Raw genomic sequence first — 24,935 nt, forward strand, 5'->3', positions numbered from 1 at the left:
TAGAAAGAATGTTGTTGTAGCAGACAATTAATAAATATTAGAAATATCCAAGTTACAAAATAAACGTACCTTGTGCCTCTATCAAGGGGGCCGCTAATAAAATATACATTTTATGTCGCCACTTCTTCCGTTCCTTCTGTTGCCAACTGCCGCTGCACAACATAAGCAGCGGAAGTTCTCTCGTCAAAATGAAAGCATTAGATTTATAAACCGGAAGTCAACTAACAAAATAAAGGCAATTAGTGCTAAAAAGGAACATAAATAAGGAGCTTAACCTAAGGTTATTTACAGTTGTTTACATTTATTCAAATGAAAATGGAAAACAAATTCACAAAAATCAGGAATATAAACTATTTGAAAACTCAATTTTATTTAATTTTATGTTAATTCATTCACTTTAACCGTGCATGTTCTCATATACAATTCAGAAAAAAATCCTGTGCTCAATGAACAAATGAAGCATTAGTAAACCATACCAATAACATTCATATCCATTGTACACAATTTAAAACATTAAACATATTGTTTAAATCCTCATTAGCATATATAAACACACAGAATTAGGTTAGAGTAAGTTATCTCTGTGAGTAATTACTTCAAAAGAAACAAGTAATTATCAAACAGATTTTTAGATTTATGGTTAATGGTTAACATTAATTTAAATCAACAGCGTCTGAATGTGTGCATGAATGAATGACTGAATGTCGTGGGAAGTGTTTAGGGTCCTCAGGACTAAATAAAGTTCTGCACAAGTAGACATTTTAATACCTTGATTAATTTCATTTCTCAAATACTGTTAGTAAAGCAGGAAAAACGTTAAAGATTTTATGTCTCCAAGCTAAATTTTGACATTAATCCATCACAAAAAGATGAAAATCTACAGGAAAAACAACTGCAGCAGGAATTAAAGAAATTTAAAACAATGGTTAAATTACAAAGTGTTTTAAAGACAAAAAAGAGCCAGAATTATCTCTAAACCTTTGCAGAATTAAGAACATCACCCCAAATTCACTGAATATTAGTTGGTGCTGAACTTTACACTTGAAAGTCGTCAATTAAAGTTCAACGGTTACATTATTAGAAGGGGAACTGCAGATTTTAGTGTTTTTTTTCCCCTTGAAAAACATTTTATCAATAGTCAAACTTTGAAAAATGACACCAGCACAGTTCCTGAAAGTATCAGAAATTTCTGATACTATTAAGCTCTTGTGCCAGATATTGCTCACTTGATTTATGATTTACGAATGACAAAAGGAAGATCTGAGAGGAAGTTATCTCTACCAGGAGTGTTTTGTGAGAAAGGTTTTTTGAAATATTTTCTGCTGTTTGTTTCTAATAAAGGCGCCTAACCCCCTTGACTCTTTAAATAATGTAATTTACTTTTTTAACTGTTGATTTTCACAGTTGGCTTTTTTTCCCCAAACATTTTTCACAAATTACACACGAAAATGTTTCTCACCTTTGTGAGTCATCATGTCTAGCAAGAGACCGAATTCTCACTCACATGATTTCTCATGTGAAGAATTAAATTACATTTTTTACAGAAACGTTTTTCACAAATATTGCAGGAGAAAGGTTTCTCCCCTGTGTGAATTCTCATGTGGACGGTTAAATGGCATTTTTTACAGAAACGTTTATCACAAACGTTGCATGAGAAAGGTTTTTCACCCGTGTGAATTCTCATGTGGACAGTTAAATGACATTTTTCACGGAAACGTTTTCCACATACTTTGCACAAGAACGGCCGCTCACCTGTGTGAATAGTCATGTGTTCCATTAAAGACAGTTTGTATTGGAAACTTTTCCCACACAGCGTGCAGGAGAAAGGCCTGTCACCTGTGTGAGTTCTCAAGTGAACAGATAAATGACTTTTTTGAGTGTAGGTTTTTCCACAGATGACGCAGGAAAAAGGCCTGTCACCTGTGTGAACTCTCATGTGAAGATTAAGAAAAGCTTTTGCACAGAAACCTTTTCCACAAATCTCGCAGGAGAAAGGCTTTTCCGCAACGTGAGTTCTCACGTGAACGGTTAAACTACTTTTCCGGCTAAAGCTTTTCCCACAAATCTTACAAGGAAAAGGCCTGTCACCAGTGTGAATTTTCATGTGTTCAGCTAAAAAGTCTTTTTCACAGAAACCTTCTCCACAAATCTTACACGAGAAAGGGTCTTCGCCTGTGTGACTTTCCATGTGAAGAGTCAAACGGCCTTTACGACAAAACGTTTTGAAGCAAATCACACAAGCGAAACGCTTCCCACCTGTGTGGGTCATCGTGTGGCGACGTAAATCAGCTTTTAGACGGAAATCTTTCCCGCAAACCTTGCACAGGAAAGGCCTCTCACCTGTGTGAACGCTCATGTGATCTGTCAACAAACCTTTTTCAATGAATCCTTTTTCACAAATCTTGCAAGAGAAAGGTCTCTCACCTGTGTGAGTTCTTGTATGAATGGTTAAATGTCCTTTCTGACTGAAACCTTTTCCACAAAGGTTGCACAAGAATGGCTTCTCACCTGTGTGAGTTCTCATGTGAATATCTAAATGACATTTTCGACTGGAAGTTTTTCCACATATCTTACATGAAAAAAGTCCGTCATCTGTGTGAATTTTCAAGTGTTTTGTCAATAAACTGTTTTTAGTAAACGTTTCGTCACAAATTCCACAAGGATACGAACTTTTATCTTGAGTTTCAATGAGCTGATTTTGTTTTATAGTATGATTCTCATCATTATTTTGCTGCAGCTCTTCATCTCTTTCTGATTCTGAGTCTTTGGGAGTCACCATGAAGACATCAGTCTCCCATTTCACCACAACTTGCTCTATTTCCTGACTCTCCTGCTCTTCTTTTAACTCCTGACGTTCCAGATCCCCCAGCTCTTCTTTTATCTGCTGACATGGCAGCTCCTCTTGCTCTTCCTTTATCCTCAGTGGTTCCTCCTGGTCCAAATTAGAGATGTTCTCTTGGTTAAACAGATGCTCCTCCTTCACTTTGTCAGGATGCAGGAAGTCTGGTCAGGGAAGCAAACAGAAGCTTTTTATCAAAAATAGAATTTGAGACAAGTTTTCCTAAAATCATCTTAAAAACTGAGTAAACATTATGTTTATGATGAACTAACTTTATCTATACAAGGATAAAGTTAGTGAGTAGGATTGGACGATGTGGTTGAAAAACTTGAAACGATCAAGTGTTTCAGACCAGTCGATATCAATAATTGTCAATACTGATCATTATTTATTCTGATTTTTTTGTTACAAATATATAAATGCTGCCAGATTGGTGGCATGACCATAACTTTTATCCAGTTTTCACGCCACTCTGTTGTTTATTTAATTATTTTTAATCAGCTATGAGGAACAGTGGTGGAAATTTAAACTGCTGTTGCACAAGTTACTCAACAGGTTGTTGTAAAGTAACCATAGAATGAGTGGGTTGCTAGGCGTTCAATGACTGTCTAATTTTTCTTCAGAGCTACTGTCACAAATTGGTGTGTGGGGACAACACAATCAATAATAAACAAGGTATTGTTCAAAGTATCTTATGTTATACATTTCCATAAAGAGTAAATTCTCAAAATTTGTGACGGATGCTTAACAAAATACAAAATGTAGAGGACATATTTCTGGTTATCTTCCCAATTCCAGTTCAACATTTCAATGTATCCTGCCAAAAATATCCTAAAGTTTGTTCTATTTCCCATAAGCACTAGTGGCGTGATTTACAGGCTTTAATCATCAGATAAGACACTGAATACTTTTGCAGCAGGGTGTTGCTCTTTGTACCACAGTCGCCATAAACGATTAAGGCCAAGGCTATAAAAGTCGGCGTGTTTTGCTTAAAACGGACAGGCAGTCTGCTGTCCAGCTCGCTGCAAAATGTTTTAACGTCGCTTCCTTTGGGATGAAACCGCCCATCCGTCCATCTTTACCGAACCGCATTAAACCCCGTTTGGCCATCTGAGGAGTAAACCAGCGAATAAGGTCTCTTCATTTCACGATTACTTTCCCCTTTATCGACACGTTTATATGTCTAAATAGTGGGGTCTCCATTATTAAAAAGCTTCAGAAGCTACTACTTTAAACTACATTGAGCCATTCTTTTCTTAATTACAGGTTAGCACTTCAGGCGTTTCGTACCTATTCGGTGTAAGATAATCTGGGGTGTTCGGGTTAAACCCAGCAGTCTGCGCTGATCATCCACCTCCTCTTCGGCCTTCACGATGGTTGTTTTGAACTCTGCTAATGTTTCTTCAGCGGAAGTTAACTGTTCGTTCATGAACTCTCTTTCGGGGTGAACTGAAGACATTTTTACAGCTGAATCAAAGAGCATACGAGTCTCCAAAAAGACTCCAATATAAATGTTGCTGTCGTGTCTTTCACCATCTCATCCCATTTCTTAGTTTTTCTTCTTCTGCTCCTCTCCTTTGTGCTTCATAGCGCGTGGCAGACCAACTGCAAGGCGCCTTACCGCCACCTGCTGGACTGGATGAGAAATAGCGAAAACAGAGGAAACGACAAAAAAACCCCACTTTGTAACGTTAACAATTTTTTGCTAAGGTGTAAGTATACCACGTTTGGTTTTCATGGTAAAAAAATACTAACATAAGTAGAGGATTGGCAATTAATACAAATGTTCACCATCTTCACTCCTTTTTGCAGTTTAGATTAAGGAAATTGAATGATTTGTCCACTATTCCCATATGTGAACACAAATGAATGTTATCAGTAATTGAATATTTTTAATTTGATATAATGTCTGTCTTTTGTTTAATTTTTTGTTTGTTTTTGTACCATAGTATTTACTGTGGAAGTACACATCTCTGCAATACTTTTTCATATCCTGTATTCTTGTAACAGGTGGGAACTATTAAAGCATCTAGACCTAATGAGATTCTGGCAATAGATTTTACAGTTTTAGAACCTGCTACAGACGGCAGAGAAAATGTCCTTGTAATGACTGATGTTTTCTCAAAGTTTACACAAACTGTCCCCACAAAAGATCAGCGTACCAGTACTGTTGCAGAGGCACTGGTGAAGCACTGGTTTCAACTTTTTGGGCCCCCTGTCCGGATTCATTCTGATCAGGGGAGAAATTTTGAGAGCATTCCATGTTTTCTGTTAAAGTTTCGTGCAACCATGCGACTGCTTCCCGATCCAGCCATCAGTATAATTCACTTCTTTCCTCTTTTGTCAACCGCATCTTCTTGGGTATCTGAAATATAAATTAAATATACATTTAAAATTCTCCTATGTATGGAAACTTATGGCCCACCCTGTATAAATCTTCAGCGTCTGGTTTACACTCCCTCCCAGTAGGTGGCGGTAAAGCACTTTAAGTGGTTCGCCAACCGCCACAAGACTAGAAGAAGAAAACAACTTCGGTTCAACCCATAGACATAATATAAGGATAGACGCCTCATGGACCGCTGTCGCCTATTGTCGCTGACGAGATTTAGGGCGGCCATCTTGGAGCGGTACACCACTCCACTCAGCGTTATGTGTTTAGCAGCACAATGACGTATCAGCGCATTTAATCGATCATAACACGCTTTTTTGTTACTGGAAGCCATATTCAAACATCTATCAAAGCAACATTTATAAACAATACATAGTTCATCATATTTAAATATGCTTAGTGGCTATAACAATAGAATAGAATATTCTGATATCGATGTATGAAGAGCATATTACAAAGCATACAGCCATTCATAATTTATTTAATACATTATTTAGTAATATCAATACATATCTATATAACTATACAAACACTAATAAATAAAGATTAATACTGAATAATATATACATGTTTATATATATGTTTGTTTTTCAGCCGACGAGTCCAAAATCCGAAGTGAGATTCATCCGTGCTGCAGTGAATCCGTCTGTCTTTATAGATTTCTCCCTCTTCTTCCTCACATCGTGTCTTTAGGAAACTTTCAAAACAAAAACAGAAGATTTGGGATGCATCTTACTTTTGACAGAGTTAAAGAATTACATATAAATAATAGTCTTTACCACTTGTGTAAACTTTGCTGGTCAATGTTATAACACATAATATAAGTTTTATGTGTTGTTTCATTTCTAATGTAGGCTCTTGTGTCAGATAATCTAAGTCAATGTTAGAGAATAATTAATTTGTTTAGATTTACGGAATCTCAGTTAGCCTTCATAGCGGGGCTGAACCCGTATTACACCAAGCACTGTAGCTAATATTAGCTGGTGTCTCGCCGGTGGACATAAATACAGTAAAGTAATATTCTAATCACAATATATACACTATAATATGTCAATCTTACTTGTGAAATGTTGTATGTGGAGCCCTCACACAAATAATTCATAGATGCGATCAACAATATCCCTCAGTGCTGAGGCATCTTCTGCTGTTTTGATTGAACAAAGCAGGAGGGAATACCGCTCCAAGATGGCCGCCGTATTTCCTGTGCCGGAGTGGCCAATTCGGGGTCTATTCTTATATTATGTCTATGTTTAACCCTAGAAAGGAAAGAATAATAGCAAGGTTAAGATTTGGACATACAAGACTTATACACTTTTTAAAATTCAAAAACATAAAACTGGCAAATGTGATTACTGTGATAAATATGAAACCATAGAGCATGTTATATTAGAATGCCATAACTATGAAAAAGAGAGAATATATATGAAGAGAGAGTTTGAAAGTATTAAGGACAAGGTTAATTTATTACATATATTGAGGAAAAATTTAGGGAGTAAACATATGCAAATAATTATTCAATTTCTAAAGAAAACAAAATTATTTCATAGAATTTAATTATAGTAAGTGTGTTTGTGAGTGAAGGGATAATATACAAAGTTGTGTGGGAAGTTGTGTTTTTACGTGTGAATGTATGAGTGTATGTTTAGATAGAATATATGTATATATAGATGAGGATAAATATTTAAACCATCAGGAACCACACTCCATACCAGTAAGTGGCGGTAATGCTACTAACTAAGAACTAAGAACTAAGAAGAAGAAGAAGAAGAAGAACCCTAGAGAGAGAGAGAGAGAGAGAGAGAGTTGATCAGTGAGCAGTTATTTCCTGCTTAAGAAACATTCACAGTTTTTAAAAAAAAAGTATCGTGAAGTCCGACGACGAGATGGATGGTCAGCCCAGACTGGTGAACGTAACCTGGACTCCCCAGATCATCTTGCTTCGAACAGGTTTGAAACACCGGCGATGCTAACATTTTTACTGATAGAAGAATTAAAAGAAACAAATTTAGACAAGACCGTTGTTTAAAGTGTTACTTGATGAAACTTTGGCGCGCTGCGCTTCCGATGTTTTGTATTTGTTTTCGTGTTGACAGAGGACTTCTCTTCTTCTGGCCCTCTTATTTTTCTCCTTAGCAATCTTTGTATTTCCATTTTGAAATCTGCCTCTTATGCCTTCTACAGAGTTGCACTGTTGTATTTGCCTTTCTTGTTTGTACTTACCTTGTTTAAATAAAGTTTGATTTAAAAAAAAGTGTTGACAGAGGGCTGCGAGCTACCGCATAGACATAATATAAGAGTAGACCCTGCATTGGCTGCTCCGGCGCAGGAAATACGGCGGCCATCTTGGAGCGGTCGTCCCTCCTACTTTGCTCAACCAAAACAGCAGAAGATGCCTCAGCAATGAGGGATATTGTTGTTCGGATCGATGGACTATTGATGCGAGGGCTCCACAGACAACATTTCACAAGTAAGATGGACATATTATTGTGTATATTTTTGATTGGAATATTACTTTACTGTATTTATGTCCACCGGTGAGATACCAGCTAATATTAGCTACAGTGCTTGGTGTAATACGGGTTCAGCCCCGCTATGAAGGCTAACTGAGATTCTGTAAATATATAAAAATTAATTATTCTCTAACATTGACTTAGATTATCTGACACAAGAGCCTACATTAGAAATGAAACAATATAACACATATTATAAAACTTATATTATGTGTTATAACATTGACCAGCAACGTTTACACAGGTGGTAAAGACTATTATTTATATTCTTTCACTCTGTCAAAAGTAAGATACATAAATACAGTAAAGTAATATTCTAATCACAATGTATACACAATAATATGTCCATCTTACTTGTGAAATGTTGTCTGTGGAGCCCTCACATCAATAATCCATAGATCCTAGCAACAATATCCCTCAGTGCTGAGGCATCTTCTGCTGTTTTGATTGAGCAAAGTAGGAGGGTATACCGCTCCAAGATGGCCGCCGTATTTCCTGCGCCGGAGCGGCCAATGCGGGTTCTACTCTTATATTATGTCTATGGAGCTACCGCACATGTAGTTCAGCTGAAGGACCCCGCTTAGTTGCCCTTGTCGATGCCGTTGACTTTACGGAAAAATAACGTATTTGCACACCAGGAAATTACTGTTTTATTTCATGGGGATATGTATTTATTTAATAGAATTTTTATTAATACTTTTTAACAACAGTGTTTATTTATTTAACTGAGTGTATTGTGTTAAAAATGTTTTTACAGGCGTTAGTCAGTGATAAAAAGGCAACTATTGAGTCCTGTACAAAAAATTTGTAGTTAAAAAAAAAAAAAAAAATCAATCTTAAAGATACAACTTCCATAAAACGAGGATAGATTTATATATGGAAAATTTAGTGACAAAAATGGATCTAAAAATAAATTACTGCTAACAAGTGTAAATTTGTTGGTGCGAATTTAATTGAAATATTAAAAGGAGTGAAAAGGGCTTAAACATGCATTTGGTATTATCTGAAAAAATGTATTGGTTCTTAATTTTAGCCCAAGTTATTAAGAAAACATTCTGAAGGTCCTAAGAGCAACAAGTTGCAGACCCCAGCGATAAGTTAACCTGTGACAACTGTTCATGGCCTTATTTACAGGCCAAATGAAGATGCTGAAATCAAAACACATCAAATCTGGAGCTTGTGCTTCAGACCCTTCCAAATTCTTGAAATTTGAATCTGGATAAATTGAACATTTTGACATAAAATGTGTGTAACTCATACATTTCCTTTGATTACAATATGTACTTTCTTTTACTCATTTAAAAACTTGTTTTGTGTCTTTGTTTCTGTCCAGATCTTCCCCTGTATTACATCTGTCAGGGAGCGGGAGTGTTTATGAACCAGCAGCCAGTTTACCAGGAGAGGAGCTCCAGTTTAGCACAGCAGGAACCAGAACCTCTGCAGATTAAAGAGGAAGAAGTGGAAATGGAGAATCCTCAAATACAAGAGAAGCATAAGGAACTTAAAAATGAACAGATTAAAGAGGAAGAACAAGAACTTACCTTAACTGATGGGACCAGTCGAGATGAAGAGAAGCTTAACTTGAAGACAGCGACTGAGGCCTTAATAGAGACTCCTGCATTTGAGGAAAAAGATCACAGTGATCCAGAACCAAAAAGCAACATTGTAGTCTCCCAGATCATGACTGAAACTGAGAACCAAGATCGGGAAGAAAGCAATCCTGAAGACGAAGAATCAAGCGGAAATGAAGAGAAAATCAAACAGCTTAATGAAAATTCTACAACTTTAGTGTTAAAAAATAGCGAGGAAATTCACACAGACAATGTGTATTCTTGTGTAATTTGTGATGAATCTTTCTCTGAAAAAAAATTATTGACTAAACACACAAGAATTCACAGAGTAGAGAAACCTTTCTCGTGTAAGACTTGTCAAAAAGTCTTCAGTAAAATAAGTAAATTAGCTTGTCACATGCGCTCTCACACAGATGAAAGGCCTTTCTCGTGCGATACCTGTGGAAAAACGTTTGCTTATAAAAGTACTTTAAATAAACACGTGAAAACCCACGCACCTCGAACGCCACACATGTGCAACATATGTGGGAAGACTTTCATCCAGAAAAATGCTTTAACCTGTCATGTCAGATTCCACACAGGTGAGAAACCTTACTTGTGTAATGCTTGTGGAAACACTTTTTCTCAAAAAGCTACTTTACATCGTCACATGAAAAGTCATGTTGCTGAGAAACATTTCCCGGGAGGGGGAGTATTTATGAACCAACAGGCAATTTACCAGGAGAGGAGCTCCAGTTTAGCCCAGCAGGAACCAGAATCTCTGCAGATTACAGAGGAAGAACAAGAACTTACCTTAACTGATGGGACCAGTCGAGATGAAGAGAAGCTTAACTTGAAGACAGCGACTGAGGCCTTAATAGAGACTCCTGCATTTGAGGAAAAAGATCACAGTGATCCAGAACCAAAAAGCAACATTGTAGTCTCCCAGATCATGACTGAAACTGAGAACCAAGATCGGGAAGAAAGCAATCCTGAAGACGAAGAATCAAGCGGAAATGAAGAGAAAATCAAACAGCTTAATGAAAATTCTACAACTTTAGTGCTAAAAAATAGCGAGGAAATTCACACAGACAACAATGTGTATTCTTGTGTAATTTGTGATGAGTCTTACTCTGAAAAAAAATTATTGACTAAGCACACAAGAATTCACAGAGTAGAGAAGCCTTTCTCATGTAAGACTTGTCAAAAAGTCTTCAGTAAAATAAGTAAATTAGCTTGTCACATGCGCTCTCACACAGATGAAAGGCCTTTCTCGTGCGATACCTGTGGAAAAACGTTTGCTTATAAAAGTACTTTAAATAAACACGTGAAAACCCACGCACCTCGGACGCCACACACGTGTAACATATGTGGGAAGACTTTCATCCAGAAAAATGCTTTAACCTGTCATGTCAGATTCCACACAGGTGAGAAACCTTACTTGTGTAATGCTTGTGGAAACACTTTTTCTCAAAAAGCTACTTTACATCGTCACATGAAAAGTCATGTTGCTGAGAAACATTTCCCGGGAGGGGGAGTATTTATGAACCAACAGGCAATTTACCAGGAGAGGAGCTCCAGTTTAGCCCAGCAGGAACCAGAATCTCTGCAGATTACAGAGGAAGAACAAGAACTTACCTTAACTGATGGGACCAGTCGAGATGAAGAGAAGCTTAACTTGAAGACAGCGACTGAGGCCTTAATAGAGACTCCTGCATTTGAGGAAAAAGATCACAGTGATCCAGAACCAAAAAGCAACATTGTAGTCTCCCAGATCATGACTGAAACTGAGAACCAAGATCGGGAAGAAAGCAATCCTGAAGACGAAGAATCAAGCGGAAATGAAGAGAAAATCAAACAGCTTAATGAAAATTCTACAACTTTAGTGTTAAAAAATAGCGAGGAAATTCACACAGACAATGTGTATTCTTGTGTAATTTGTGATGAATCTTTCTCTGAAAAAAAATTATTGACTAAACACACAAGAATTCACAGAGTAGAGAAACCTTTCTCGTGTAAGACTTGTCAAAAAGTCTTCAGTAAAATAAGTAAATTAGCTTGTCACATGAGCTCTCACACAGATGAAAGGCCTTTCTCGTGCGATACCTGTGGAAAAACGTTTGCTTATAAAAGTACTTTAAATAAACACGTGAAAACCCACGCACCTCGAACGCCACACACGTGCAACATATGTGGGAAGACTTTCATCCAGAAAAATGCTTTAACCTGTCATGTCAGATTCCACACAGGTGAGAAACCTTACTTGTGTAATGCTTGTGGAAACACTTTTTCTCAAAGAGCTACATTAAATCGTCACATGAAAAGTCATATTGCTGAGAAACGTTTCCCGTGTTCAATCTGTGGAAGAGGTTTCAATCTGCAATATTCTTTAAATATTCACATGAGAACTCACACAGGTGAGAAGCCTTTCCCATGTGTGTCCTGTGGAAAACATTTCACTCAGAAAAGTAGTCTAAATTTTCACATAAGAAGTCGCACATGTCAGACTTCTGGTCAAAGCCACGTGCCAACTAACACGTCTAAGAGACGTTTCCCTTGTGTGTCCTGTGAAAAAACGTTCAACAAAAGATCGGAGGTCACACGTCACATGAGGTCTCACACGGGTGAAAGGCCTTTCTCTTGTACGACGTGTGGAAAAGGTTTCAGTGTAAAAATGGCTCTAAAACTTCACATAAGAGTTCACACAGGTGAGAAGCCTTTCACCTGTACGATCTGTGGAAAGAGTTTCAGACAAAAACATAAATTAACTTGTCACATTAGAGATCATAATGGCGAGAAGCCTTTTGCATGCCTGGTCTGTGGAAATGCTTTTGCAAGAAGGTATTCGTTGAACTATCACCTGCAAACCCACCACGATAAAGTGTAACCATGTAATATTTTCAAGCATTGGGGTGTTGATTAACTCACAACTTAGAAGCTGGAATAACTGAATAATAATCACAGTTAAGTTCATAACCTCTTTTTTTTATTTTTTAAGTAGCGACTTTAGTATATATTTTACTTCCAATGAGAAGAATGTAATATTTTCTAGAAACTTCCTATTCTAAAGGATTAAAAACTGAAATATAAGTAGGCAGTACATCTTAGCTGAAGAATAAAGGTGTATGAAATTGTGGACAAGAATTTTGTTATCTGCTTTGTGTTTTCAACCTTCCAGTCGGTTGTGTCAGATACCCACGTTGTGGTTCTGCTGGAGGTTTCTTTATGTCTCCACTGTTGCCACATGCATGCTAGGTGTGAGAGATTACCGGAAAGTCGACTGAATACTGCAATGTAATCTGCTGGGATTCCTTTGAAATAGAAAACTTTCTAATCTTATTTGAATAATTAAGTGAACTTGATACGTTGTTTGATAACGAGGATTCATTTGAACGTGTGTGATTGAATTGAAATGACTTTTCTCTAAAGTGTCTTGATTTGTTGTAAATTGATGCAAATGTAAATAAACTGATTTGGATTAAACTGAATTGTCTCTTATTTAGAAAGTGGAAAGTGTTAATATATTAGCAATTTTTGTGACTACGTGATATTTTGGGTTATATTGTTGATAGTATGGGGACCATGCACTTTTAGAAAAGAGTCAAGTAATTTTATTTTTCTGTGGAGTTTTAACAGTGCAGTGTTTGTCTGATGCAAAACTCTCATAACATCGTGTAATACATGAAGTGAATGTGCGGTTCACTACACAATCCATAAAAAGCCGTTTCGACTCGTCTTTGTCGTTTAAGTTTATATTTTTTAGCCAAAATTAGACGGATCCTTTACAAGTGCAGTCAAAATTCAAAGCGGAACTAAATTACGTTACGGTTTCTTCCGTAGCGCGTTAGTGTGACACACGGAAGATCCAAAACAACATGAGCAGCGTTAGCGTTCCTTCAGCTCTCGGGAACGTGAAAACGAGAAAGGTTTGTGAGCTCAATATGTGACTGTAGTAAAAATGACTTCAGTTCAGCTTCAGAACGAGCAGCTAAATCCTGCTGAAGAAATGTCTTCAGAGTTTGAAGAAATCATCGTCAAGTCCGAAGAAGAGATGGATGGTCAGAGTGGACTGCTGGATTTAACCCGGACTCTTCGGATCACCGCACAACAAACAGGCATGAAACACCAGCGATAATAACGTTTTACTAAGGAGATTATTGTTGTGTCAAGCTGATAGTGTTTCCGTATCTGTTGCGCTTCTACACAGTGTTTTACGACTGATATCGAGCTGGATTAAAGGGCTATTCCACCGAGTTTCTGTTTGTAGGAACTTTGTTATAGAAGGGGCTTAGCTGGAAAATTACAATATATGGACAGATCATTTAAATTTTAAGAAACTACAACAATGAACTTTTTTCTATATTTGTTTAAAATCTTCTTTGGGGGATTTTGGGATAAAATTGTGCAATTACGGTATCCAGCTTGAAAAGTTCATCAGTCTGACAGCTCAAACCTGAAGAGAAATATTTTACACTTATATGGGATGTTGATGTTTTCACAAAGTTTTACATCTAATAATAAGAAAAATAAATCAAAGTAAACATTGCTAGTAGTTTAATGTCATTTTGTTGTGGAAATTTGATGATATAACTACTGAAGTTATCGTTTTTAGCTAACGTTAGTAAGAGCCAGGTTGCAGACGTATGGACGAAATAAAACTGAGAAAATAATCTTCAGATGCGCTAATGAATTAATGTGACTTTTGTTGTATGTTACTTACTTTTTTAAGCTTATCTTTGGCTTTTCTTTCTCTTTCTCAAGACCTGCCTCAACATTACAATTTTCAGGGGGAGAAGGTTTTTAATGACCATCAGCAGTTTATCCAGAAGTCGACCTCAGGTTTAGGCCAGAAGGAACTGGAACGTCCACAAATAAAAGAGGAGTGTAAGGAACTAGCACATCTCCAGATAAAAGAGGAGCAAGGACAACCAGAAGATCTTCAAATAAAAGAAGACCAGGACGATCTAGAACACTTTCTGATTAAAAAAGAGCAGGAGGAAATACAACATATGCAATTAAAAGAGGACGAGGAGGAAATACTGTGTGTGCAGATAAAAGAGGAAGAGAAAGAACTTCATCTTGCCTTTGTGGGACAAGATGGAGAACAGCTCCTGCTGAAAGAGCAGACTGACACCTTAACGCTGACTAACGAGGAAAAATACTGCAGTGAACCAGAACCAAACAGGAACCAACTCAACTCCTGTGATCTTCCTGAAGCTGAGAACCAGAACCAAGAAGGAAGAAATCCAGAGGATTCAGAATCAACAAGAGCAGGATTACCAAAACAAAATAAAAGACTTCAGAAAACCAGAGAGCACAGAAACAATGTTGACAATGCAAAAAGAAAAAGCCTTAAAAATATATCTTTAGGTAACAGCAGGTATTCTTGTAAAACGTGTAATGAAACATTTTTTCATAACAGCACGTTTATTAGACATCTGAGAACTCACACAGGTGAGAAGCCCTTTTCATGTACAACCTGTGGAAAATGTTACAGGCAAAAGGGTCATTTAACTGATCACATGAGAACTCACACAGGCGAGAAACCCTTTGCGTGTAGCATTTGTGGAAAAAGCTTCAGTCAAAAGAGCCATTTAACGATTCACATGAGAATTCATGCAGATGAGAAGCCTTTCTCCTGTGTGATCTGTGGAAAGAATTTTAGCCAGAAGGGTCAATTAACTTATCACAACAGAAGCCACACAGGCGAGAAGCCGTTTTCGTGTATTGCTTGTGGAAAATGTTTTGGTCAAAAGAGTAGTTTAACTTATCATATGAGAAGTCACACAGGTGAGAAACCTTTTTCATGCATAAATTGCGGAAAGAGTTTTAGTTTGAAAGGCAATTTAATATATCACACAAAAAATCACTCATGTGAAAAGTCGTTCCACTGTGTCACTTGTGGAAAAAAATTCTGTAAGATGGAAAACTTTACAACTCATCTGAAAATTCACACAGGTGAGATGCCTTTTTCATGCATCACCTGTGGGAAATCATTCAGCCAAAAAAAGAGTTTTAATACTCACCTAAGGACTCACACAGGTGAGAAACCTTTCACATGTAAAAGCTGTGGGAAAAGTTATATTCAAAAAAGTAGCTTAACGTATCACATGAGAATACACTCGCTTGAGAAACCATTTTCATGTAGTACTTGTGGAAAAAGTTTCAGTAAAAAAGATATATTCAAATCTCATTTGAGAAGCCACACAGGCGAGAAGCCTTTCTTGTGTAACACGTGTGGAAAACAGTTTACTCGCAAAAGTTTTTTAACAGTTCACCTAAGGGTTCACACTGGTGAGAAGCCTTTCACGTGTTCTACCTGTGAAAAATGTTTCACTCGGAAAAGTTTTTTAACAGTTCACATGAGAACCCACACTGGCGAGAAGCCTTTCTCATGTACGTCCTGTGGAAATACTTTCAGGCAAAGGGCCCATTTGATTTGTCACATGCGAACCCATACAGATGAGAAGATGTAATTTGGCGAATGCTTTGAAGCATCAATTAGCTTGGGCACTTTTTTAGAAACTGAAGTAAGCAAAAAGTAAAATAGCTTCACATTTAAAAACAACTATTGCAAAAATGCCTTCAGAAATGTTTGTCTAAACTTTTTTAAACAAGTAATGTCTCTAATAATGTGTCATGCTTGCAGTTTTTAATAAATTAAATTTGTTTTTTAGAGCAAAACATGCAATTTTCTACATGTATTTTGTCTCTGTTTCTATTCCTCTTCAGAAAGCAAATAAAATGGACCCCCATTATTTTTGGAGGTTAGGGGCCACAGCTGCCTGCCATTAGATTTAGAAAGCAGAAACAAATCCATTTTGCCACATTCACAAGTACAAGATCATACATTAGCTCTAATGTAGAAAAATTAAAATAATATGTATGAAAAATCGATATTTAAAAGGTTCTTGTCTTGCTTGGTGCAAATATCAAGACATAATGTACTAATTATGTCCAAACCAGGTACACGTTACACCATTGAAGGACGTCTGGTATGACTATAAAGTCAGACAAAGCACAATAAGTGAGAACTGGGTCAAGATGCAGCATCACATGACGCTGCTTGAAGAGATTATTCGGATTCCTGAACCTTCCTCATAAGAGTGACTGGACCGGATACGAGTCTGTTTATTGTCTGTGAATAATGTGCTAATAAAAATAAAGTGTTGCCCAAACTGAAGCAATTTTTTTTTTAAGTATTTGATAAAAATGTACCTATGTGCCTAACATTTGATAAATATTTATTTTAATATTTTCCTAAAATAAATTCTGGTATCTGACAATTAAAAGTCTATTTAAAGAAATGACATAATTACAAAACAAGATTCAGGTATAAGGAATTCTTTATCAAATCAAAACCTGTCAATACAAAAGAAATATAAGACTAATATGTACAGTAGGTAGTGTATACATGTTAGAACAAGGTTTATGGTGTTTACTGTGTATTCTTGATCTTATTTTTTTCCAAAAAGTCATGCAGGTGAATGTAGTTATTACCACCTCTGCATATTTCTGGGGTCTTTTGGAAAACATGTAATATCGATTTTATCCAGCAGATGGCAGTAATGCGGGCTATTGGATTTCAGCTATCGGAGAATGACATACTTCCTGTGCGCCTCGCAATAATACAATGGAAGCTAACGGAGCTGCTAGCCAGTTTTGTTTACATTTTGTTTGAGCTGAGTAAATGACTACCTGGAGAAACAATGTCTTCGTTTTCATCTCAGAGAGAGTTCACCAACGAGCTTTCACCTCCTGCTGAAGAAACATTAACAGACATTAAAGAAATCATTGTAAAATCCGAGGAAGAGATCGAGGACAGCTTGGATTTCAGCGAAAAAACCCAACTAACCGTAAAACGTACAGGTATGAAGGTCCAGGTGTGGTAATGTCATTTTACCAATGAGATAATGTGTCTGAATGTTGTTTGATGCCGTTTAAATGTCATTTTAAAGCTATAGAAAACATCCAATTAAATAAGCTGAGGTTATACGGACTCAAGGCTGAAGTATTTAAAATTTTCTGTGTTTCTTTTTATAGTATAATTATTCGGTACTGTAAGGAGGGCCTTTCCACGGGAGTTTTTGAAAGAGGGGAGCTAGAGAGCGGCCAAGTTACCCGATTGTTTGTTTCTGTAAATTAGCTGCGCCTATACACGGTGCATTACGGTACCAGCACTGCTGTTGTTGCATCTGTGACCTTCAGGTTTTGTGACTCCAGAAGGCAATAAAATACATGTTGGCGAATAATGCAAAATCCTCAGAAAAACAATTGAATTAGGAGAGATACTTGAGCTTTTTATGCTTATTTGCAAACATATTTCAATGAAATACACATCTAGAAATTAGGGACATAAATTGGCATAGAGGGAAACTAACATAAACATAAAACATATTTTTATAAGTATCTACATATTAAAGAATATATTTTCTACAATATGTAAATATTTCAGTCTTCTCTAAATCTGTTTAAAGAGGACGAATTCAGACAACTTTTTTTTTTTACTTTCCTGCTATCAGAAACTTCTTTAAAATGGTCGTTTTAATATATTACCTTTTTAGGTACTACAAAGTAAACTTGTCACATTGCTTGTATTATACCTTAAGTATAAAGTTTTAAGTTTGGAAAAGCTTAGTTAACTCTTTTACGATTGGAAGAGAGATTTGTGGAATTCTGGTTCATCCAAACCTGTCCAGTTTAACTATTGATTTTGGTGAGTGCTTTAAAAATTATCTCTTTTTTAATTCTCGCATTTTAGTGTATATACATCATTTTTGTTGTCTAAAAAAGATCTTAAAAAGAGTAGAATTTTGTCTGAAATGTTGTGCATTTTAGCAACATTTGCAGATGAAAGGTGCATTTTGCTATCGTTTTTCTGCCGTGTTTAAATCACAACATCTATTTCCATCTCCACACCTGCCTCTGCAGCAGCACACTGAGTGAAAAGCAGAATTTGCTCTTCATTTGGAGCTCTCTACATTAACAAAGCAGACCAAAGTGGATCCGGTGAGGGTTAGAGGAAGGAGTTTGGCTCAGAAAACGTTTTGGAATAGGGAAATACTTTTAACATAAGAAGTGAGAATAACGGCAAAGGACGACATTTCCCAAAATGAACAACAGAATGCTTACTTGTAAAGGTTTAAGCAAAACAAATTGACGATTTAAAGAAAGAGAAAAGTGAAGCGATGACATGATACAGATGCAGAAGCAGCGGTGTATTCAGTCTTAACATAAAATGCGGTCCATGTTTTTATTTTAGAAGATTTTCCCTTTTTGTGGATTTTTGTTGCTCAGTATCATAAAGTTGGATTATTTTAGGTCTGAATTTAGTTGGTATTAAATTGTTTGTTGTTTGGGGATAAGTTGAACTATTAATCAGTTTTATGTCATTTTTCATGTTTGTTTGCTTTTCTAGATGTGCAACATCACGATGTTAAGAAGGAGGAGGATTTTTCTGACCAGGAGGAACCAGAGCCTCTGACAATGAAAGAAGAACAGGGTGAGCTACAACATCTACAGATAAAAGAGGAAGAGAATGAGCTCTGCATCAGTCAGGATGAAGAACAGCCTGTGGTGAAGGAGCAGGAGATGAAAACCTTTCCTGCATCTCCTACTGATGAAGAAATAAGCTGCAGTGAACCCGAACCAATCAGGGAGCAACTCGTCTCTCAGAACGGCTGTGATGCTGAGAACCGAAATCAGGAAGAAAGCAATGATGAAGACACAGAAATAAGCAGCGATGAAGAACCGAAACAAAATAAGAGACGTCAGAAAACCGGAGGGTATGGTAACAATTCTGACAAATTAAAACAAAAAGAGCAGAAGAAAACTGACAAAGATAAAAATCTGTATTCATGTACGATGTGCGACAAATTGTTCTCTCAAAAGACTCACTTGATCTACCACACGAGAACGCACACAGGTGAGAAGCCTTTCTCATGCAAGTTTTGTGGAAAATGTTTCAGTCGAGAAAGTATTGTGAACAACCACCTGAGAATCCACACAGGCGAAAAGCCCTTCTCGTGTCTGACCTGCGGAAAAAGTTTCACTCTCAAACACAAGTTAACGGATCACATGAGAATTCACACAGGCGAGAAACCTTTTCCGTGCAGCGCTTGTGATAAATCTTTTAACCTGAAAAGCAATCTGAAGCAGCACATGAGAATCCACACGGGCGAGAAGCCCTTCTCGTGTGTGACCTGCGGTAAAAGTTTCAGTCAAAGAAGTCAAGTAACGCTTCACATGAGAAGTCACACGGGCGACCGACCTTTCTCATGCGCGACCTGTGGGAAAAGTTACAGCCACAAAGGTCACCTAACTGATCACATGAGAACTCACACAGGTGAGAAGCCATTTTCATGTCTGACATGTGGAAAAAGTTACAGTCAGAAAGGCCATTTGACAGTACACATGCGAATTCACACAGGTGAGAGGCCGTTTCCGTGTAGCACATGTGGAAAAACCTTCAGTCGAAGAAGTCGTTTAAAAAAACATGTGAGAATTCACTCAAGATAGGAGTCCTGTGTGACCTGTGGGAAGCGTCTCAGTTTAAGGAGCTAAGAAGCATTTTATACAGCTGTGAACTTTAAATCATCCCCTCACATATTTCTTCTGATTTTGCTTTTTGGTTTCTTAAATGTTTCAGATTGTAGCATCCGTGTCTCAACAATGTTCACTTGAACTGATGGTTAATTGATGGTTAATAACACATCTCTAGTGAAAGTGTCTTCAGGACAATTTTGTGTTGTATACACTCGAAGAGCTGTACGTAAAAAAAATAAAACTACTGTTTGCTCACACACACACACACACACACACACACACACACACACACACACACACACACACACACACACACACATAGGTTCACTTTAGAGTGACTTTAGGTTATACTAAACAAATTCAAGCATATCTAAATAAACACCAGCTTAAACTTCTCTCCTACTAAAGTTTAACATGAATGGAACGCCAACTACGGAGCAAAATTGGGGCCGTGAAGTTTGTTCAAAAGAAAAAAAAATTTAAGCTGAGATTTGAAACCGAAATTCATCTGATATCACATGAAGAATTTTGGGTTTTGGTAACAAATACCTTTTTGTCAATTTAAACAAAATTAAAATTTATTTAAACTAAAATCTGTTATGAAATCTTTGTTTTTAAAGGAAAACATGAATAAATCTGCTTTCTATTTATGATAAATAATAACTTTGGTCACATACTATATGTGATCTTTACATCAGAAACTTTAGCTTACTACTTTAATTTGTTTTTGCAGCATAAATTGGAACAATAAACTTTATTTGTGATCATTTTTTTGTTCCACAAGAAATGTGATTAAATATTTGAGAGGTTCTAACAAATACCAGATAAGTACTTTCAGCAAATTACCAGTCCTTTTATTAACGTTACCCTAAAATTTTAAAGAAATCTTCTAAATAAATGTTCATTTTATCAAGTATTTCTTCCAGTTCCAGCATTTTTCCTAAATTTCTAGTTATTTCCATGTTATTAGTTCTATTCCATGATTTATAAGCAACCAGATAGTTAATTCATTTGGTTAAAAGTTGTATTATCTTATAATCTGAAGCTAATAATTGTTTCAGGCCTACGGTGTGGATTAAAATCTACTTTTAATCTGCTTTAAACCCAGAGTGCCTCACAAACTAAGCAGTAATATTTATTCTGTTTACAAAAATCTTTACATATTTGGACTAGTACACTATTTTGAAGAGAAAGGTAGTTTATCAATAAGTAAATAAAACTTTGTTTAGAACCTTATAGATCACTAAGTGCTGAACACAAAAAACTAAAAACCTTAAACATAGTAAATCACATGATATGAGTTTTTAAGATGGTCAACTCTGTGTCTCGTTAACTGTGAGCACATCGGTTTATGGTGATATTTTAGGACATGCTCCCTTATTGTTAAAATGACATGCACACATTGACATAGGTATTGGTTGGCACTGCTACTAACAGTTAGCCTTGTCACTGAGCACAAGACTCAGCGAATCCACTGGTTCCCACTTTGCAACGTCAGCAAACTAAACTGGCTGTGATGTCGTGAAGAGTCCAGAGGTAAATGTGTAAAGGTTTGTAAGTATGTCTCATTTTCCATCTTGTGTTGTTGATGATAACGTGTTGTGGAACACGTTAAAAACTTTGCTTTACAGTATGTAACAACAATCACAGCACTGTACTGGAGACCAGTTGTATTTGTAGGGTTTTATTTATGAAATATACAAATAAATACTAAAAATCATTGCTTTGTGTTATTTGGTTGTTCATAAGAGATGGTATATTTCTATAAGTTTACAGTTGCTTTTGATCATCTGTGCTTGTATGCATTTTATGACATCTTCAACATGTTGTTTGCAGTAAACTGAAAGACCCATGAAAACCAATCAGCATAATGCAGGTGGGTGTGAGTTCAGACAATTTATTTCAGGCTGTTTTGAAACTATCCAATAAAATAAAAAGAATGACCAGTAGTTGGTAATGAATATTGGATTGTTACAGAAAGGTATTGGTTTTTCAGTTTTAAAGTTATGGTGTATTTATTTCAGGAAAACATTGACCTTAAAATGAGGAGGACTTATCCTGCCAAATTTGACAAAAGATGACATAAAATTCAACATAACTAAATAAGTGTAGAAATTATTTATTTATATATTTATTTATATATTTATTTATTTATTTATTTATAATTTTGGCAGAATGGCTTTTGGCATAGATATGCTGTAAAGCCATTGTGATACACGATTCATCCATGGGGTGGCAATAATTCACCATAGATGAGGAAGAAGAAGCAGAAAAAGAAGAAGAAGAATCCTCCAACTGAGATGCTAACGGTGTTAGCTTATCTTTGTCTGGTGTCCTTTTGAGTCCCGTTGTGGTGTCTGAGCTGAATTTATGGTTATCTATAATCACAATGTCTTCACCAACGTGTAAGGAAGAGCTTAGTGACGATGAATTAACTCATGTCGAAGAAACATTTACGGAACTTAAGGAAATAATCGTAAAGTCCGAGGAAGAGATCGATGGTGAGCGCAGACTGCTGGATGTCAACCGGATACCCCAGATAATCGTTCACCATATAGGTATGAAACACCAAAAGTACAAAATTTAACCCGATGAGAGGATTTACAGATGCTTGATGCGGTTTGCAGTTAATTTCCGAAGTTAACGTATTACAGCCCAGTCACGTAAGTTTTCTGGTGTTATCCGTTTCATTTCGTCCAACCCATTTCTTGTTTACCAGGTTTTGCCTTTTCTTAAGTCAATCTACAAATCGTTTTTCATTTGCGGTCAAGCCAACGGTCGCCCTGGGCTGAAATTAAGCGCCGCTTATATAAGGTGTATTACGGCGTTAGAGCTCTGTGGCGCAGGTGTTTGCGATCTGTTGGTTATAAACATCTGTAAGAGAGGCGTCTCACGTTTCATTTGGTTCATATGAATTTAATAAAAATTCTAAGAATATTTTTCTCAGAATTCAAACTTTTTTTATAGACTGTCAGATTTTCTTTCTTTTTTTTTTCTTCTCACCAAAGGGCCAAATCCTCCATAAATATAAAATAAAATTCAGGTGTAACAACAGCATGTAGGTTCACACTAACATATAAAAACTATTAAAATATATCAAATGTAAACAAAAACAAACATTAAGAATATACTGTACAGTAATTATGAGATTATAACTTGAAAAATATTGTGCAACTATGCAAGGAATGTGCAACTGAGTAGGTTTTCCGTTCTTAATTATGTAATGGTCATTTGTAATTGTGCATTAACAGGCTTTATGATTGCACTGATCTAACCTGGTTGCATTTCAGGAGAAGTGGCTGATATAGCCAGAGAGTTGAGCTACTGTTTACATTCACTGAGTTGTAAACAGTGAATGTTTGACGTTATGTTGATACAGCTGCCAGCGGTTGGCTGCTGAGTTATTAAATGAAGCATAACCTGTATCTCCGCTGTCAGCTCGGCCCCACAGACTATGGGCACACAACATTCCCAAAATATTGTGCAGGTTTTTAAAAGTGTTTTTAGTTTACTGGGATAATAAGCTATTTTTTTCTGTTTGCTTCTTCAGATTCACAGCATTATGTTGAGAAGGAGGAGGTTCTTGTTGGCCGGCAGCTTGGGGACCAGGAGAGGAGCGTCACATTGGACCAGGAGGAACCAGAACCCTTGCAGATCAAAGAAGAACAGGATGAGCTAGAACATCTGGAGATTAAAGAGGAAGAGGATGAACTCTGCATCAGTCATGATGAAGCACGATTTGAGCTGAAGCTGGAGACTGAGACCGTTATGGTGACTCTTTGTAATGAGGAAAAACACTACATTGGACCAGAACCAAAGTGGAACCAGGTCATCTCTCAGGATCCTTCTGAAACTGAGATCCAGCATCAGGAAGGAAGCAGTGATGAAGACTCAGAATCAGAGACAGATGAAGAAGAGCAAATACAAAACAAGAGATGCCAACATAATAACAATGTGTGTTCTTGTGAAATTGGTGCCGAATTTACTCCTCACAATAGTCTTTTGTCTCAGAGCATGGGAAATCGCACAAAGGAAAATCCTTTCTCATGTGTGACATGTGGAAAATGTTTTTCTCAAAAAAGTTTTTTGACCAACCATGTGAGGGTTCACACCGGTGAAAGGCCTTTCTCGTGTTCAATTTGTGGAAAAGGTTTTACTCAAAAAATTCATTTAACTCATCACTCCACAACTCACACAGATGAGAAGCCTTTCTCATGCTTGACCTGTGGGAAAACATTTAGGTTCAAAAGCAGTTTGAATATACACGTCAGAATCCACACAGGTGAGAAGCCATTCCCATGTATGACCTGTGGAAAAGGCTTTAATCAAAAAGGTAATTTGATTTATCACATGAGAATTCACACAGGTGAGATGCCGTTCTCATGTAGCATTTGTGGAAAGGGTTTCACTCAAAGAAGTCAGTTACAACTACACATGAGAAGTCACACGGGTGAAAAGCCTTTCTCCTGTGTGACCTGTGGAAAAAGCTACAGTCAAAAAGGAAATTTAACTTGTCACATGAGAACTCACACAGGAGAGAAGCCCTTTCCATGTCTGACCTGTGGAAAAAGTTTCACTATCAAAAGTCTTTTAAGCAAACACCTCCGAACTCACACGGGCGAAAGGCCTTTCTCTTGTGTGACCTGTGGTAAAAGTTTCCTTCAAAAGACTCATTTAACGGATCACCTGAGGATTCACACAGGTGACAGGCCTTTTTTGTGTATGACTTGTGGAAAAGGGTTCCTTCAAAGAACTCATTTAACAGATCACATGAGGATTCACACGGGTGAGAAGCCTTTCTCATGCAACACTTGTAATAAAACGTTTAGCCTAAAAAGTAATTTGAATTTACACATGAAAACTCACACAGAATAGATGTCTTCCAAAAAACGTTCAACCAGTACTGGAAAGATCTGTTATAAAACACACCATTTTTCACATACATATGCAAAGTTATGTAAACATCTCACCATCCCAGCCTAGACTCCTAGGAAAAAGTCTAAAACTGACTTGGATTGGATAGACTGTTCTCCTAATAATTTCCAATGCAGTGTTTGTGTGTGTGTGTGTATACATATATATATATATATATATATATATAT

General features: G+C 36.8%; 5 protein-coding genes across 7 annotated transcripts; 4 read left to right on the top strand and 1 right to left on the bottom strand.

Moving 5' to 3' along the window:
• Nucleotides 1-346: 346 nt before the first annotated feature.
• LOC103147881 (gastrula zinc finger protein XlCGF57.1-like) lies at nucleotides 347-4,421 on the bottom strand. Its single transcript, XM_007566435.2, has 2 exons — nucleotides 4,130-4,421; nucleotides 347-3,003 (listed from the first exon to the last, which is right to left on the bottom strand). Exons 1-2 carry the CDS (start codon nucleotides 4,320-4,322, stop codon nucleotides 1,478-1,480), a joined length of 1,719 nt encoding a protein of 572 aa, XP_007566497.1. The 5' UTR covers nucleotides 4,323-4,421; the 3' UTR covers nucleotides 347-1,477.
• Nucleotides 3,589-16,066, top strand: LOC103147883 (gastrula zinc finger protein XlCGF57.1-like). Of its 2 annotated transcripts, none has more exons than XM_007566437.2 (3): nucleotides 3,589-3,600; nucleotides 13,152-13,403; nucleotides 14,050-16,066. In XM_007566437.2, exons 2-3 carry the CDS (start codon nucleotides 13,247-13,249, stop codon nucleotides 15,762-15,764), a joined length of 1,872 nt encoding a protein of 623 aa, XP_007566499.1. In that variant the 5' UTR covers nucleotides 3,589-3,600; nucleotides 13,152-13,246; the 3' UTR covers nucleotides 15,765-16,066. The 2 variants fall into 2 exon arrangements, with proteins under 2 accessions (XP_007566499.1, XP_016534350.1); XM_016678864.1 differs by having other exon boundaries at nucleotides 14,065-16,066.
• Nucleotides 6,991-12,767, top strand: LOC103147884 (gastrula zinc finger protein xFG20-1-like). Of its 2 annotated transcripts, XM_007566439.2 has the most exons (3): nucleotides 6,991-7,175; nucleotides 9,072-9,181; nucleotides 9,254-12,767. In XM_007566439.2, the coding sequence occupies exons 1-3, from the start codon at nucleotides 7,112-7,114 to the stop codon at nucleotides 12,173-12,175; spliced, it is 3,096 nt and encodes a 1,031-aa protein (XP_007566501.1). In that variant the 5' UTR covers nucleotides 6,991-7,111; the 3' UTR covers nucleotides 12,176-12,767. The 2 variants fall into 2 exon arrangements, with proteins under 2 accessions (XP_007566501.1, XP_007566500.1); XM_007566438.2 differs by having other exon boundaries at nucleotides 9,072-12,767.
• A 790-nt stretch (nucleotides 16,067-16,856) lies between the features above and the next one.
• LOC103147882 (oocyte zinc finger protein XlCOF6.1-like) lies at nucleotides 16,857-21,553 on the top strand. Its single transcript, XM_007566436.2, has 2 exons — nucleotides 16,857-17,157; nucleotides 18,707-21,553. Exons 1-2 carry the CDS (start codon nucleotides 16,998-17,000, stop codon nucleotides 19,804-19,806), a joined length of 1,260 nt encoding a protein of 419 aa, XP_007566498.1. The 5' UTR covers nucleotides 16,857-16,997; the 3' UTR covers nucleotides 19,807-21,553.
• A 536-nt stretch (nucleotides 21,554-22,089) lies between these two features.
• LOC103147885 (zinc finger protein OZF-like) lies at nucleotides 22,090-24,830 on the top strand. The gene is made up of 2 exons (XM_007566442.2): nucleotides 22,090-22,391; nucleotides 23,384-24,830. Exons 1-2 carry the CDS (start codon nucleotides 22,223-22,225, stop codon nucleotides 24,706-24,708), a joined length of 1,494 nt encoding a protein of 497 aa, XP_007566504.1. The 5' UTR covers nucleotides 22,090-22,222; the 3' UTR covers nucleotides 24,709-24,830.
• Nucleotides 24,831-24,935: the final 105 nt, after the last annotated feature.

This window comes from Poecilia formosa, unplaced genomic scaffold (genome assembly GCF_000485575.1).
Source record: "Poecilia formosa unplaced genomic scaffold, Poecilia_formosa-5.1.2 Scaffold192, whole genome shotgun sequence".
Taxonomy (NCBI): Eukaryota; Metazoa; Chordata; class Actinopteri; order Cyprinodontiformes; family Poeciliidae; genus Poecilia; species Poecilia formosa.